Below are 16343 nucleotides of genomic sequence, written 5' to 3' on the forward strand. Positions count from 1 at the left end.
AAAATACATGTATAATACACAATGACCAGCTTTACTGCTCCCAGAGTAATAAACTATCAAGGCTTGCAGTTACTTGGCTGCATATGTTGAGGTTGGTACAGAAATTGTGTGGTTTAATGCTGCCCTGTTTCTCCACATTGGGGATTTTGGTGAGCCCCTGTCATTCAGTTGTTGTCAAGATGTGAAATCCCAGATAGGCAGCAAAGCAGGAGTAATAAAAATCTGTTTCATGGTCCAGAACTAGTTTGTAGGGTTCAGTTTCATTCGAAGCTCATCTTTGACTTGTTAAGCAAGATGTCCTCTGGTGAAATGACTTCAACAGGAAGAGCACACAGACCTTTTGTTATACAAGGAAAACACTGTTTGTAATTCTTGGTAATGTGTTCTGTGGGTAGCAGGCGTCCTCTTCTGTGCCCCCATAGAGCTGCATGTTGTTGCGTGCACTCTGATGGTAAATACTGACCTGTTGCTGCAGGAAAAGAACAAAGATGTTCCTGTAGTGGAGGGGGTGGACAGTGAGGGTGGGGGGTTGGCTGTGGCCTAATTCGAAACACCAGTTGCACTTTAGTTTTTCCTGATGTTAGTAAAATTATGCCTTAATTTAGAAAGTAAAATTAAACTAAAACCCCCACCCATAAAAATGACAATTGCTTTGTTTAGGGATTTGCTCTTGACCCAGGCAAACCAGGGCTTCACTTGGCCCCGAGGTGTAGTTACGCTAACGCTTAGCAACAGGAATTATTTTGGGCCAAGAGCAGTTGCAAATGCTAGAGAACTGTGGTTTTCCCCACACGGCAGACACAGGCCAGGCAGGAAAGCCAGGCTGCTTCACAGTTACATACGCTGTTTATGCCCCGTGGCCTGTCACATCTGCGTGGGGGTCATGTTCTTTAGTTAGTACCTCCCAGAGCAGGTGAAAGTGAAGCACAAACACTGCAAGTCACAGTTGTCACACACTTGCACGCGGAGCACTGGTTTCTGAGGGGCCACCATATGTATGATGTCATAAGTCAGCAGCATTGGCAGAACTGCTGCCATGAGTGCCCCAGGCGCGCATCTGTTGCTTGCATTGACCCTGGGAGGAGTGGTGGCAGGGCAGTGGTAGTAACAAGTGTGTCCAGCACTCACTGTATGAAGCCGTAGCTGCACAGGAAAGGTCTGCAAAACAGCCGCAGCGGCCACAAGCGGTTTGAAGCCTATAGGAGACAGCCACCTATCTATGACCAAGGGTAGCCTCAAGGCCATGAAGAAAACTAAAATGGTAGCTGTAGACATTGGCACAGGTTACTTCCAGTGTTGCTTTGCAGGGGATGCATGGCCTTACTACACTGCTTCATCTACAGGTGGGAAGCCCATACAGGAGACTGGGAACAATCAGAAAGAAACCTTTGTTGGTTTCTTTCTGTTCGCAGCATACCTTTTTAACACTCATCAGCCCAGTAAGACATGGCATACTGGTGGATTGGAACCATGTCTGAGATACTTTGGAGTGTGTCTTCTGGAGATGAAGACTCAGCCAGAGGACCATGCTGTTCTGGTGTCAGTGCCTCCCCTGTGTTCCATCACTGACAAGGAGAGAGATGCTGAGATGATGTTTGAAGGACTGCATGTGCCTGCCGTCCACATTGCCTACCAGTACTGTTTATCCATGTACTCTTAGGGAAAAATGTCAGCTCTTGTGGTGGAAAGTGGCCATGGTGCTTTGCATGTGGTTCCATCTATGAAGGTTAGATTATATGTAGCATCACTGGGAGAGGAGATTATGCTGGCTTGGACATCACAGGTTATCTCATGAATTTACTAAATGAGTCTGGAAACGTGTTCACAGCTCAACATCATATAAAAGAGAACTGTTGTTACACTTCTCTGGATCTCACACAGGACTTGAGTTTGCCTGTACAGAAACAAGTGGATTATGAGCTGCCAAGTGGACGTGTTGTCACTGTAGGCAAGGGGAAATTCCTTGGTGGTGAAGCGCTCCTCAAACCAGCTGACAGCAGCAAGGGCTTTTGCAGCTGATGCTCACCTGTCTCAAGAACTGTGATGCTGATGTCAACAAAAAAATGATGGGAAACACCCTGCTGTGCAGGGGCAGCACTATGATGGACAGCTTTGCTGACCACTTCCAGATGGAACTGGCCAGGATGTGACCCAGTGACCACCTCGTCATAGCCACATCTCCTCAAAGAAAGTCTTGTCTTGACTGGTGGGTCTGTTCTGGCCTCACTCCACTCTTTCCAGTAGCTCTGGGTTTACTGGAGTGAACATGGAAGAACATGGTCCTTCCCACATTTTTAAGTGCTTGTGAGTAAGACACTGGGTGCCTTAAAAATATCAGTGTCATCAGCGTGCCTGAATCAAATCAAGAGAACTGCCCTTCACCTTTTGCTGCAATTAAGAGATTTCTGCTAGAGCTGTGTTATTTTTGTGATACAGTGTGCCTGAAATAGTTTCTTTCTTTTGTAATTTGTATTTAATGAAGCTTGACAGCAGACAGGTGAGAGAATGAGGCTTCCATACAGCCATGTTTGTTCAGGCATTGGGAAATTTCTCAAGTGAACTCTGTATTTCTGCATTAATGGCTTACTTTAATTCCTGGTAACTGCATCTGTTTGTAAGAGCTTCCACAGAGCTCAGAAGAGCAAACTCAATGCGTCTGTAAAGACAGCAGCTAAGGCAGAACGTATTTCAAGATGGCACGCATCACCAAGAAAGTAAAAGAGCATCCCAGTAGAAATCAAGGGAAAGCAGACTCTTGGCCACTGCTGAAAAGAAGCTAAGGCTCAGCAACTGCAGGAGCAGGAGGCAGGACACCCCTGTGGAGGCTCACACACACTAGGTGATGCTTCCAGCTCCACTGCTGCTCAGTCAAAGTTCACTCAGGAGGGAGAAGGGTCGCGGAAGCCAATGGAGTTCAGTGATGAATTACCATATGCATGATTTAGAAGACTGGTCTTCTGCCTGAATGGCAGATTTAAAGTGATTGTACTGTGACAGAAAATCAGAAAAACCCATATACATACATTAAAGGAACTGCTGTGTTTAGGCACAGGCATGAAATCTCAGTAAGCTGGCAGTAGTTTTACCTTTTCTTGGGTCCTTTGAAGAGGGAATCTCTTTTTAGGCCATAGATCAGACTGCGTAAGACCTCAGCATTTCCTGGCATCAGGAAATTTAGCAATGTCAGGAATTAGCAGCGTCAGTGTCACATTTCAGTTGCAGGGCCAGAGCCTTCCATACCTTGGAGAAGACTGCAGACTCCATCATAACCACTTTCTTCAGGTCTGTTCAGACTATGTTCTGCTGCCATTCTGAAGACCCAGATCCACTAAAACACTCCTACCCTGTGCAGCTTTTCATGTGTTTTGCCATCCTGGGGCTTTACTCTTGGAGTATCTCTTTCCAGTGTAGTTATGGTGCTTGACAACAGGCTTAAGCCATACCCACACCGCTCAGAATATGCAACGTAACTCAGGACAGCTGGAAATAAACCCACTCCAATGCTTCATGCAACACCAACAACTACGTATACCGCTCTGCTACAACAACCCAAAGCCAGTACAGCACATACAGTGTGAGCCCACATGGCCATCCCAACATGATGGAGTTCCCGCATCACAACAACGAAGATCTGCAGCACCAGGCACACGCAGCGGTGAGCACACAGCCCACTGCTGTGTCATTGGACACCTCCAACAGACAGGAAGTGCCTTGCTTGTGCTGGCATTCTTCCACAGCACCTAACTGAAATGGCTTGCACTGAACACAGCAGCTGCCAGGTCAAAATTAACTAAGGGATGGTTTCCAGTGTCCCCTGCAGAGCTTGTCCCCTTCCTCTCCTCCCAGGACTGCTGCTGTTACTTCCAGAGTCAGGTTGCAGAAGTATTCTGGGGTAAAATCAAATTCTCAGGTATGAGGTTAGATCATTTCCACCTGAAACAGTTCTGCAGAAGCACATAGCATAATCACAGTACAGCTGCTTATCTGTCAGTGCCATACAGCAGCATTAGCTGATCTTTAAACTCAAATAATTTTCTGTGACACTTGACATCCCCCCACCCCGCTTTTATTCATATTTTCCTCTATGCAAGATCTTCCTGGTGCGAATGGGCACACTTCCAGGATAGTAAAAGGCTGTTGGTACTGCAGGGTTCACTCTGATCTAACAAAGTGATTCTGATGAGAATCTGCTATTACCAACACCCAGCTTCAATAGGGAAAACACAACTAACTTGTTTAGTAACTACAGCAATTTGCTGCTCATACAGTGATATCTCTAAACCAGGCTGAACAGCTTAAAATGTGACCTGCCATCACGGCAGTTACCACCCATGAGAGGGAGCGATGGCAGAGAAGATAGTCTATCCAGCAACACTGGTGGAGTTGCTTCGTCCAGAAGAGAGGGAACAGTGGTGGGAGATACTGGATTCAACCAGCAGCAGAGCTGCACATGCTGTTACTGCCCAGCCTCACTAACCACCTCTGCAGTGGGATATGAGTGGCTGTCCCCATTGGCATGTTGCCATACAAGTCACAGTCACAGCTGCATCAGGTGGAGGGCCCCTGAACGTGCACAGTCCTAGGAACAGTGTATCAGAAATGCCAGGACAGCAATGGTTTCTGTAAAGATGTAATGAAATAATATGAAAAGTTAAAGAGTTCAGAGTCCACTGGGGTTCCTTTGCTTCTATTTATTGGAGAAGATGCAGCTTCCATTGTAGATTTTTATTGAGTTTTGGTGGAATCAGTAATTCTGGATCTGCAAGGCAAACAAGACCAGTGTCATAACAGTGGGTAACAGCAATATGGTTTCTTTAGAAGCTGTCAACTACTTTGTTTGCTTTTCTTTACATCAAAGGACACCGAGAAGTCTGTGGCACAGCACTTCCCTTTAGTAACTGATGACCAGCCTGCACGGCAAAGTGACCCCAGCAGAACCACTGACAAAAATAAGTTTCTGGGGCAAATCAAGTCCCCCCTCTGTTAAGTGTTACCATTCAGAATGAGAAGGCAACCGTAAATGGCAGGAAGCAGAACTCTGTCAGGACTGGGACATCATACACAACAGCCAGCTGGTAGTGTTAAGTATCAGTAAGAGGCATGTAGTTTTCCTCGGAGCCAGCCCTGGCAAGTGGCAATAGGCAGGTCACATCTAGATGTTTTCTCCATGCAACTCCAGTACTAGTAGGGGAAGAGACTGTAGGACTAGTGGGGAAGAGGGAAGACAGAAGGGAGGTGTGACTAGCCCTTGCTGCACCTCTCAGTCCTAAGTTTGTATTAAGTGCAGGGACTTCAAGATGGCAAAGCACCACGACAGATGGTAGCCTGGCCTGGTCAAGAACCTGGCCTAGCTGCCAAAGCCAGACAGAAAAATTCAGTGGGTAAGTTACAAGCAGAATTATCTAACACACTCCCTAAGAAATCAGACTTCCAATTCCCTCACAACAGACAGGCAGTACACACACAGGAAGCCAGAAACACAATTCAGACCATATTGGCACAGGACTCCAGACCAAATAAAACCTTATTAAGAGGGCTGCTTACTTGCCACAGGGCAGTAGGATACAACACAAAAGCACGAAACTCCTACAACTGACCAAATGCTACAACTGTTGGCAGGTAGCAATGCTTGGGAAGCCTCAAAGCCCACTGACAGCATTGACATTTCACACCCACACCTAACTCAGAGCCTCAACTAACCTTGTACAATAGGAGTCATCATCCTTTTCTGCTGATAGGCAGCCATAATGCTGTTTGCAGTTGAATTGGGTCCCAGGACCTGTGTGAAGGAGCAATACCCATGTTACAACTTGCACAAAGCAAGGCTAAGAGCAGGGATACCTACAAAAAAAACTCTGCTGTTAGGTCTCCAAAATCAGAAGCAGCTGCCTGCAGGAGTGAAAACACTACACTGACCAGGAGTATGTGATCAAAGCCTGGTAATGTCTCAGAAAAGTTAGCACAGAGGCTGAAAGAGAGAACTACTTTCGGACAGCTTCTCAGGATGCAGAACCCTTACGGCAGCACCTACTTCTTCACAGTACAGTAAGTGTCATGACTCTGGACTACTTTCATTACAGTGCCAGCAACACTTGAAATTAGTCACAGCTGAGTCTGTGTGAGTCTCAGCTCCCTATCACATAGAACAGTTTTAATCTGTCCTTAGGGTCTTGCTTATCAGTAATTAGGGAGAAGATACTAGGGACTATCTTGTGTTCACCATGAACACTCAGAAATTTGTGTTATAAACAAAGACTTTTCCTTTGGAAGGGAACTAAGTGCAGTCATGATTTCCCTGTTCTACATTAAGCTGAAGCTTAGAAGGCTGACATAACCCTTCTTTTTGAAAAAAAAACCAAACCTCGTTACGATATGCTGGTTCAGACTAAATTGACCAGTCTGGGTAGCTTGTTACTTCACAATACCAGGTTAGACAACCACTACTCCAATACGTAAAAGCTGTGCTAACACTTCAACCATCACACTTAAAATAGAAAACAAGTGTTCCTACGTTCTACAGATTGCTTAAGATACAGCTTACAAAAAGAAGTCACCACTAGGACAAGGTAACACAAGCCTTACGAGACCTCTACATGTCCAACGTGGCTTTCAGTACAAGGCACACAGCAGGCTACACCTGTTGTACATATCTAAAGTGTACTGACTTGGTCTGGCAAGCCAGGGAAGGATTCTGGACTCTTTGCTGGAGAACGCAAATTACTGCTGAATACTTGGTATTGTATAGCAAGTGTGATAGGTATTGCAGATGAACACAGACCTGGTTGACACAGCTCTGCTGCAGGTCTGGAGTCCAGATTTCTGGGATTGAGGTCTCTATCAACTGCAAAACGTCTTCCAGGGCTTGCTGCAGTGCCCCAGCTTGTTCATCGTAACCAAACAGCACAAGCTGCTTCAGAAGGATGTGTATGTCTCCTGCAGGAGGGAACAGAAGCACAAGCAATAGCAATTAAAACAGGTATGCTAAACAAACAGCTGTATTTCTCTGGTATCAGGGCACAGGAATGGGAGCAGTAAATTAGAACTGGTTCTGTCCCTACCCAGCCCCTACAGTGCCTGTGTCTAAATGTGAGATAAATCTGTCATGGCACTGACAAGGTCTCATTTCTCTGCTCCCAAACTTAAAATGTGGAGAGAACGCATTATTACATGTTCTTCCAGGCACAGAGGCAGATCAACTAAATCAAGGTCCAACACAGATGGTCTTATGAACCAGGCAGCTTCTCTCCCCAGCACACCCATTCAGAACAAGAGGGGGCACACTGCCTCAGCTGTCCTCACAAGCTGTGGAGCGGATTAAGATCAAGTGTCCTACCCTTCACAGTCTCAACAGCACGAACATTTTCTCCCAGGACTTCCAGAAGTGCCGTATCTTCAAAAGGACTCCCCTCCTTCAAGCTGTATCTCTTGCGCTCAGCTTTGCGCCGGTTCTTTGAGGATCGTCTGAAAAGGAGGATGCTTGATTATAACGCGCACAATAGGATTAGCTCTAACAGGGTAAATCTGAAGGAACATCAATGGTGTGCATGAAATTTGTTACTCAAGTCCTTACTCTCTCCAGTGAGAGAGGATTGCATATAACTCTATGTATCTTTGTTTTCAATGCTACTCAACCAATATCCTTTGTGGTCTGAAACCCAAGTCAGTAGTTGGTCTGTTTCTCTGCTATGAAGTAGACCGCTCTATGTTCCAGCAAGGTTAAGGCACTGCTCTAAGCTCAAAGTAGGGTAAATTGTTTGGCAGTAGTCACTATCAGGCAAAGCTGAGCTCCACCTAAAACAATTTGGTGCTAGGGTCTGTGTTGCCTGTGCACAGTTTAATTTCTGCTATCTCCACAAGCTGTGCACTAATAAGGCTCAGCTCCTGCCCACTATCACAGGAAAGCAACTGCTAATCATAGGCCAGTACTAGTTGCATAACGTCCCCAAACAATAAGCACACTCTGACACTGGTATGCTGAATACTATGGTCGCATTTTCTTCTTCTTTTCATCCGGGCCACAGAAAAAGCCCTAAAAAGTCCACACTTTTCGCACAACTGTATTTTTCCACATTTCAGCTATGGAATTCAGAAGTGATCCCACAGACTACACTGGCCTCTTAACACACCGCACCTCACACGCAGCTGACATTCTCAAGAGCACTCAAAAGCAACGCAGACGCCCGCTGGGGGAAAACATAGGTATGACATATAGTAGCAATCTCCACCCATTGAAGTGCAGAAGAACACCCCTCAAGGACAAAGAGCACAAGCCACATGCACAAGCTGTTAATGTTTGAGGAGCTCTGCCCATATTCTGTGTCAAGCTTCCTATCGCCAGCTTCTCTGGCAACATGCCCAACACCCACAGAGCCAGCTCCTGTGCAAAGTCTGTGTTCTCAGCTCCTCTGCTGGGCACTCAGTTCCTGTTGCACTAGTAGCTTCTGGCATTTTCTGCTCTCTCCCTCCTGGTAAGAGTTAGAGTAACCACAGAACGCCTGTAATTAAAGCAGCTTCAAGGCATGCACAGCTGCAAGGAGAGGCATGCCAAGTATGAGCAAGCTGCACTCCCAAATGCTGATGCCAGGGCAGCCACTACCCAATTTGGAGGCAGATACCTACGCTGATATTCTTGAATTGCTGTGTGAATATTTGCTGTTCATGTCACTGGCTGTCACAACACTGCTGGTTTCAGAAAAAAGATCCAATTCTGGGCAATTTGGCGTTTCATAATCTGCAAAACATGTTAACAGCTGTCACAGTATGGAAAAAGGTCAGTTTTCCCAAGTTTCTCTCTGGGCAATCTCTGTAGCTTGTTGGAGAAGCAGCGTGGGCAGATTCGTTTACCTGCTGGCATTTCACAGCCTTAGAAGCTCTCAACCCCGCTCAGCCAGCACACAAGAAGGAACAGTAACTGCGAGAAGAATGCTCCTCTGCCCTGGTGAGGACTGTGATATTAAACAGCACAATGAGAGGGATGACAATCTCAGTGCAGCAGATCTGGACCAGGACAAAGCATTCTGCTTTCAGAAAATGTCCCTGAGCCTGTGTGAGCTGGCAGGTGAATCTGCACAAAGGACACACTGAGCACTGTCTGACCCAGCCAAGCTGGCACTGTGGAGACAATGCTGTGTCATTTTGAAGAGCTTTCAGGTGCATTTTGATCCCATGAAAGCTGTGACACAGCTAGCACTGAAAATAAAGCTGTCTTTACAGAATAAGCAAGGTCAATCTCACATCCTAAATATGGTGTGAGGAAGGCATGAGAAGAATGCTGTTCTGCTGTTGTAGATACCACCTGAGCTAGAAGAGAGCACAGCTCCACCAGGGCAAATGGAAATCACAAACAAAAATCAGTTACTTATGCAGGAGAAAGTCATACGCATTTCAATACCAACCCTGCAGGCTCTCACAAGCCTTCTCCTTCAGCTCTCGGACCACTTGCAGACGAGTCTTATGGTGAAGAAATGCTGTTTTCTGAGAATCTAGGAAGATCATCTGACTTCTCTGAGCTGCTCAGTAAGAAAATCAGAATATGAACATTTGTGCAAAAGAACCAGAAAAGCGTATTTTTTACATAAGAAATTGGAAGGAGCACAGTCCTTCAACAAGCTCAGAAATCATCAGGTGCAAAGCACACAAAAGAACTCAAGTGGAAGGAAATTCAAACCTTGTAATACAGGAGCCCACTGAAAAAGATACACCTGGATGTGGACTGAATTAACCTGCCAGAGAAACATTTTCTAGAACAAGAGTCTGTTTCTGATACAGGAAGAACAAAAAGCTCTGTGGCCAAATCTCTTTACATTCATTAGGTCCAAACTACAGAAAAAAATCCCTCAACTCATAACGCCTACTGCCCATAGCATGAAAAGCGAAAGCAACCAATTGTAACCAACCATCCCTTCTGGACGGAAGGGATAATACAGCTATCAAATCATATTTTTCAAAAACTACTCCTGCTAGCCATTTTCTTAGCCCATAGCTTTCTGCCACATGTGCTCTGGAACACGGACTGTCCTGCTTCTTCATGGACATGCAGACACAGCCACTTTTGCAGTTTGTGACTGTGTGGTCTGAAGAAGCTCAAACAGGGCTTGACTAAGCTAAGAGTCCACGACACTGCAGGGCTTCAAGCTGCATCGAGCAGAGCCAAATGCAGTTAACTGGGCAGCATCAGTTAGGCAGAATCAAAGCATCCTTTCATACAGCTTCCAGTACTGGACAGCTGTGACTTCCTACAGACCCAGTAAAGACCTTCTTCAGCCTCTACAGCACCGAGAAGTCTCAGATTCTTGCACTGATTCACCTTCTAGAATAGCAGGTCTGAAGTTGGTCTCCAAGATATCCAGTCTACCATACTTGTGAATCTGGATCAGGGAAAGGAAACAAAGTACTGTTTAAGGATCTAACTCAGATCCTACCCCTCTGTTCATGCAGTCTAAGAAGTATTTCCACTCTGGTTCTTGTGCTTTGAAATGTCTTACCAGTCTTAAAGCCTCTTCCCAGAGAGCCCCTTCTAAGAGCTGGACAACAGCCTCCTCATAGTCCTAGAAGGAAATAGGCTAGCAGGTTAGCAATACACGTTCAGGTAGCACCTATTCAGATGCACATTTCTATGCAACAGTACCACAGTCAGGACACAGCACAGTACTATGCCAGGTACTCTGACGTGCTGACATAAAACCACCAAACAATGTTACTTCTCCCATGCTGATGGGAAATCCCTCTGGAACTTCACCTTCCTTACTTCAGCCCCATGCTCCATCTCTCCTAGACAAAAAAGCTTTTTAGACCAAAGCAGAGGCAGCTTCATGAGTGGCAAAACTCAGGGACACAGCATTCACCCCCACCCTGATCACTGCATCACCCAGACCTGCTCTGCCCTCCTGAAGAGAGACCATGGCACACTGTTTTTCTGTCAGCATGTGCGTAGTCACATGTGCCCCAGGAGAACAGAGAAAACACAGATAGTGCATCTCTCTGAGAGAGGATATTACTGGGGCACAGGCAGGAGGGTGACTACATTACCTGAGTGTACTGCTCCAGGAGTATGGCTGCCTCTGCATGCTTTCTCTGTTCAGCCAGTTTTCCTACAAGAAAAGGTGGAATTCAGCCTTTCAGAAGCATCTGGATTTTGTGCCACACAAAACTACAAAGTAGAAGAAAAACCCACTCACTGAAGCACTTTCTACCTGCTCACACACTTACTTAATCTGCCTGGTAAAAAGAAGGGCTGCCTTATGCCAAGAAATCAGTAACTTGCAACATCATCAGCCAGGTGCTTGTGAAATTGCTGTTGCTCATCCGTAAAGGCCAGCTGGAGAACATTCACCCCCCAGTCTAAGGCAGAAATAGTGAGAAGTCTCTTGAGTGGAGGGGGGCAGGATGTAAAAAGGAAACCTCTCTTCAAAGCTTCAGTGTATCGCAGCCTTGCTGTCTGCAAGGAGCACTTTGCCACCTGCTTGCTCTCTGTGGTATGGACAACCACTGAGTTTGTGGGATTCAGGGCTTCTAGTCTCCTTAAAGTCAGAACCAGCTTTGACAGTGGTTAGTATGTTACAATGCAATGTAAGACAGCAAGTGATACACAATATCAGAAAGAGAAAGCAAAGCAATCTCATCCAAGACAGCTTGTGTCTGCTCATTTTGCTAAATCACAGTTGTGATTTAAGATGGGCACCAGAAAAAGGCAGGACATGAAGGATCTAAATTGCATTAAGTGACAGAAAAAGAAAATACTGGACTATCCACAACTCTGGAAGACTACAGTCCCAGAGGCCATATTCCCACTGCGTAAATAAGCCCTTCAAAAACTCTGCCTCTGAGTAAAGAAGAAGTCAGGATGATGCTCCATTTCTCATGCTAAAATTTATGCCAGCTCCACTATACATCTCACAAATGCAGTCTGGTATGTCCTAGTGAGCACAAATTCTGAAAACAGCTACTTTTTTCTCCTGCTGGTCCTAGCTGCTAACAGGCTTTAAGCAGAAAAAAGTAAGACACAACTCTGAATTATCCAATAGCCTTTGAAGTCTGTGACTAGGCATAGTACTTATGTTAATATCTAGAGACCTCAGTCATGTCAGACACATAGAAGAGTCTCCATTCCCTGAGGTTAACCAAGGAGACAATTTGGAATAGCAGTTCAGCAACCAGCTGCAAGGAAAAAGTGCAAGAAACAGTCAGCATGGGGCAGCCAAGGCCACAGCTAGCTTGGCAACTCCTGGGTGCCTACCAGCTCAGCTCCAACATCTCTTGGTTCCATTGAGAAACAAACGTGTTGTGCAATTGTACAAACCCTTGGGAAACATGGGATCTTTGTTCTTCCTTTAAGAAAAATGCTGCTGAAGACTGAGGTTTTCACTAAATTTTATGGAAAATCAAATGAACCAAAATAACAGCAGCCAGTTTTGCCCTGCACGCTTTGATCTCCTGAAGGCCTACCTGCCATGCTTTGTGCCAGACTGGACACCTTATCCTTCGTGTAACCAAGCTGTGATGCCATGCACAGGGCTTGCTGCCAGCTGCCACTGTTCTGAAAAGCATCAAGTGCTTTTGCAAAGATGCCAGCACGAGCAAATATCAGTGCAGCCTGTTCATGTAGCTGCTTCTGAACCAAGTACTCCCCATATGCATCACTGATATCCTGCAAGAAAGTGACAAGAGAAACAAGAAATCAGCTGTAAAGCCAGTAGCAGTCCTCCATTAGCAAAAATTAAGTGCCCATCAACAAAAGTCTACTTCCTCCTCCCCCAAGGTACTCCAGCAAAAATGTTTCCACTTTTAACTTTGTGTCCAGCCAAGGGCTGATGATTAGCACATGGAGACATTTCACAGAGCTGAAGCAAGAGACACTGGGTGGTACCTATCTCCCCACACTAAAGGCTGGGTAAACTACATACTGCAGGAAACCAGTTCCTTCTTCCCCACTCACATGAATGGTTTTTCGTTAGACAGTTTCCCTGACCCAGCTTACTTCAGCAGTTAAATACTGGCACAAGGGACTATGCAAGTCCTGCAGCTCTCTAGGCACACAAGCTGCTGTGAATCAATACCCTGAACTTCATTACAATAGGCAAAGCTCACAATCTCTATCAAGAAGCGGCAGGTGGATTTGACTGGAAACAAAGACTCCCAATGAGCCAGTTGGGAACAGTCCTCCCCCATGGGGAGAGTCATTTCTGCTTTCACTGTGTTGCAAACAGATTGAGTTTCTGTATTTCTCCTCTTACTTCTTCATCTACTTTTTACAAAGGCTTGTGTCTTATTTACAATATCTAAATCAAATTACATTAAATGCATTCATTTACATTTTATCTCAGCCTTGAGCAAGCTAAAGTTCTTCATTAATACTGAAACCAGTAGGGGGACAGTATGTGCTAGGGAACAGCACATCTTAAAAGTGTGCCAAGCTCTCCAGCACTCTTCAGACTAGTTTAAAGCTAACAAAGTGTCCTCATACAACCTGCAAGTGCCAGACAGAAAGCTGGTATCACAAAGGTGAAGACAGGAAGAAAAGTGTTTCTGTGGTTAACAGGAGTTCTCCAGCACACCACAGGACAGTGCAGCAGAAAATGGACTCCCAGGTGTTCTGTGGGTCACAGGATCAAACGCCTAACAGCCACTCCTTTGATCACCAGACCTTGCAGGGTTAACGCTGAGAGTCATTCCAGCTATTATCTCAGAGGAGGGTCTCAGACAACGAAGGAATAGCAATGACCTGCAGAGCTTGAACACAACCAGCTGCTGTCTCATTCCCACCCTCACTCAAGGTGTTGACGACATGCAAACACACACCTGAGACTAAAAGTGTGCACACTGCAGTGTCACATGCTTACAGACCTTGTACTCCTGCGTGCTGGAGGAGTACAGCTTCAAGGCTTCACAATACTGATTCTGATCCTTCACCAAGTTCAGAAGTTCGGAGAAGTGTTCAGGACCTGCAGAAATAATTTATTTTTCATAGCAATAAAAGAGAAAGCGCAAGTCTCTCAACAGTTCCCTGCCAGTCTGGGTTCACTGGATCAAGAAGCAACTAGAGGTGCTTGTGTGGAAGAGCACACAAGCACCTATTCTGCTATTGTAAAATCAAGGTATTCTCTTCCTTGGATTTGCTCCGGTTCTGCCAGCAATATTGACTGGGGACAAGTCACCTACCCCAGGAACAAAACAAAATTTATGCTTCGCAATCACAGAGCAGTACACATCCTTGCTCCTTTCTGCCCATGCCAATGTACACTACAAAAAACACGTAACAAAAGTAAGTTAACCATCCGCTATCAGGAAGTAAGATGACCTTGTGCAATCCTTCTCTTTCTTCAGCTATTTCCCCCTAAAGGCTCTCCAAAACGGAAATGTTCCACTACAGAAATTCTCCTTAAAGATGCTGCATGTGCAGGACACCTACCACATCTGCTGAGGTGCCCAAGAGCTTTTTTGTATCTCTTCAAGTGCCTGTCTATTGTATATCGCTGATAATTGGTTTCCATTTTCCGGAGGGTATTTAAGAAGGGCAAATATTCTTTTGGGTCCTGCAAAGAATAATAAAAACTGGTTGAGCTAATCCAGTAAGATCCTTATTTGGCCCCTATCTTCACCAAGAGACAGTCCCGTATTTGAAATTGTACAATAATACACTAAAAAAGCTTTTTATTTTTTTTTTTAATGTAAGCCATCTCAAAGAATCAATTCTGTATATGTACTGTTGCCAGGAATAACTAACTTAAATTACCAGGATCTCACATAGACTTCAGCAGTATCTAAACACTGGTGACATTTAAAATGCAAGACTATGTATCATTACCAAATACTGTTTTCTATTAGCTATTATCATCTATAAATTTGCAGCTATAAAGCTGATCAATTTCCCCACAACAAAGGTCATAAGACCTGTTAACATTAATAGGGTGTTTTAACTGATGGACAGCAGGCTCTGCTGCAACATTAGGAAACTCTGAAGATCGTGAAGGGCATTTCCAGTCAGAGATTTCAAATTAAATCTGCTGGAAGATGCACACTATTATGGCCACCACCAATTGAACAATAACCAAAAGTGTACAGAACTGGGAATGCTAAGGCATGCAGTCACAACACTTCTGACTGCAGTCCCTCCCTTCACCAGAGCTGCTCTGCCGTGTTGCTCTAGAAGAGCTCTATTTCACCCTGAGCAGAAGTACTAATTTGCTAAAGAAATATTAATGGATGTAGAGACATGATCCCAGCATCATCCCAAGCACACACAGCACTTCTGAGCAACTGAATCCTGCCTGGGTAGAGAGCTGTGACTAATAAAACATGTGGGCTGATCTGCAGACTACAAAGAACCTTTGGGAAAGCAGAAAAATAGTTCCCTGGCTGGAACTATAAGCCAAGACCTTTTGAGACTTTTCTGCCACCATGATGACTAAGTCAAAGTCATATGTCCCCAAGGAATAATCATACAATTCATTGACATCCACAAGGAAAAGCAGGTACTTCAGTGCTTCTTCTGCACTCACAGCTTTGACATCTTGAGCAATGCTTTCTGTAACAAGATAAAGTGTACAATCAGCAGTGGAACCCTGCTCTGAGGGAGGACGTATTATCAAACACATCCTTGACACCAGATAGGGACCATCAAACTAAAGGCTTATGCAATCTTCCAAGAGGGGTTACTTTGCATTTCCTAGGCTACTTCAAGGACCAGCTCAAGCATAGTAACTTGTCACTTGTTGCATACTTAGCAAGTCAGAAATATCAGCACAGAGTAAAAGCAAAATTTGCCAGTTTAAGATATCAGGACCCAGAATGGGAACCTCCTATTCCATGCTGGGGAACCAGAGTTCTGACTGGAAAGAGAAAACAGCTCCAACTCTGGGCCATCTGCTGACACACCTAGATAAAAGGATGAGTTGAGGGCATGTACAGCAGTGTATCTTACAGCAGATATGTTGCTGCATTAACATACAGCTAGTTTCAAGCACATTTTTCTGACTCCATGAACAGCCACCTTTAAAATAGTTTTCAGGGTGAACCATGTTAACAATGAAAGCTCCTGCAAACCACCCCATTTTCAAAACTTTTGAGTTCCAGATACAAAACCTCGAAGATCATGAACCTTCTGGAGAGCAATTTCCAGTTCTGGAGGACTTTTTTTTACATGTGCTGTCAGTATTGATAAGCAGTATCTGAAGAAAAAAAACCAAAACAACAGCAAATGAAAAAGTGAGAAGGCAGAAACGCTGCTCATTCCTATTTTAGCACAGTTTGTGCAAGTTCTAGCTTACATTTCATTAAAAAAACCCCCAAAACAAACAAAAAAACCCTACTCAGGTATGTCTATCTTTTTACAGAATGGCAGGAAA

General features: G+C 44.9%; 1 protein-coding gene across 1 annotated transcript in view; it reads right to left on the reverse strand.

Moving 5' to 3' along the window:
* Nucleotides 1-4044: 4044 nt before the first annotated feature.
* The window catches only part of ELP1 (elongator acetyltransferase complex subunit 1), a 31832-nt gene continuing 19533 nt past the window's right edge, over nucleotides 4045-16343 (reverse strand). Inside the window, exons 23-36 of the mRNA XM_055698608.1 lie at nucleotides 16081-16166; nucleotides 15375-15523; nucleotides 14408-14531; nucleotides 13843-13940; nucleotides 12445-12646; nucleotides 11029-11090; nucleotides 10485-10547; nucleotides 10307-10367; nucleotides 9396-9509; nucleotides 8620-8731; nucleotides 7334-7461; nucleotides 6779-6933; nucleotides 5701-5779; nucleotides 4045-4759 (exon numbers count right to left, since the gene is read on the reverse strand). Of these exons, the coding sequence (XP_055554583.1) occupies nucleotides 4692-4759; nucleotides 5701-5779; nucleotides 6779-6933; nucleotides 7334-7461; nucleotides 8620-8731; nucleotides 9396-9509; nucleotides 10307-10367; nucleotides 10485-10547; nucleotides 11029-11090; nucleotides 12445-12646; nucleotides 13843-13940; nucleotides 14408-14531; nucleotides 15375-15523; nucleotides 16081-16166 (1501 nt within the window). The 3' untranslated portion in view covers nucleotides 4045-4691. The remainder of the gene's footprint in view (nucleotides 4760-5700; nucleotides 5780-6778; nucleotides 6934-7333; nucleotides 7462-8619; nucleotides 8732-9395; nucleotides 9510-10306; nucleotides 10368-10484; nucleotides 10548-11028; nucleotides 11091-12444; nucleotides 12647-13842; nucleotides 13941-14407; nucleotides 14532-15374; nucleotides 15524-16080; nucleotides 16167-16343) is intronic.

The sequence above is a fragment of the Falco cherrug genome, chromosome Z (assembly GCF_023634085.1).
Source record: "Falco cherrug isolate bFalChe1 chromosome Z, bFalChe1.pri, whole genome shotgun sequence".
In the NCBI taxonomy this organism is placed as follows: Eukaryota; Metazoa; Chordata; class Aves; order Falconiformes; family Falconidae; genus Falco; species Falco cherrug.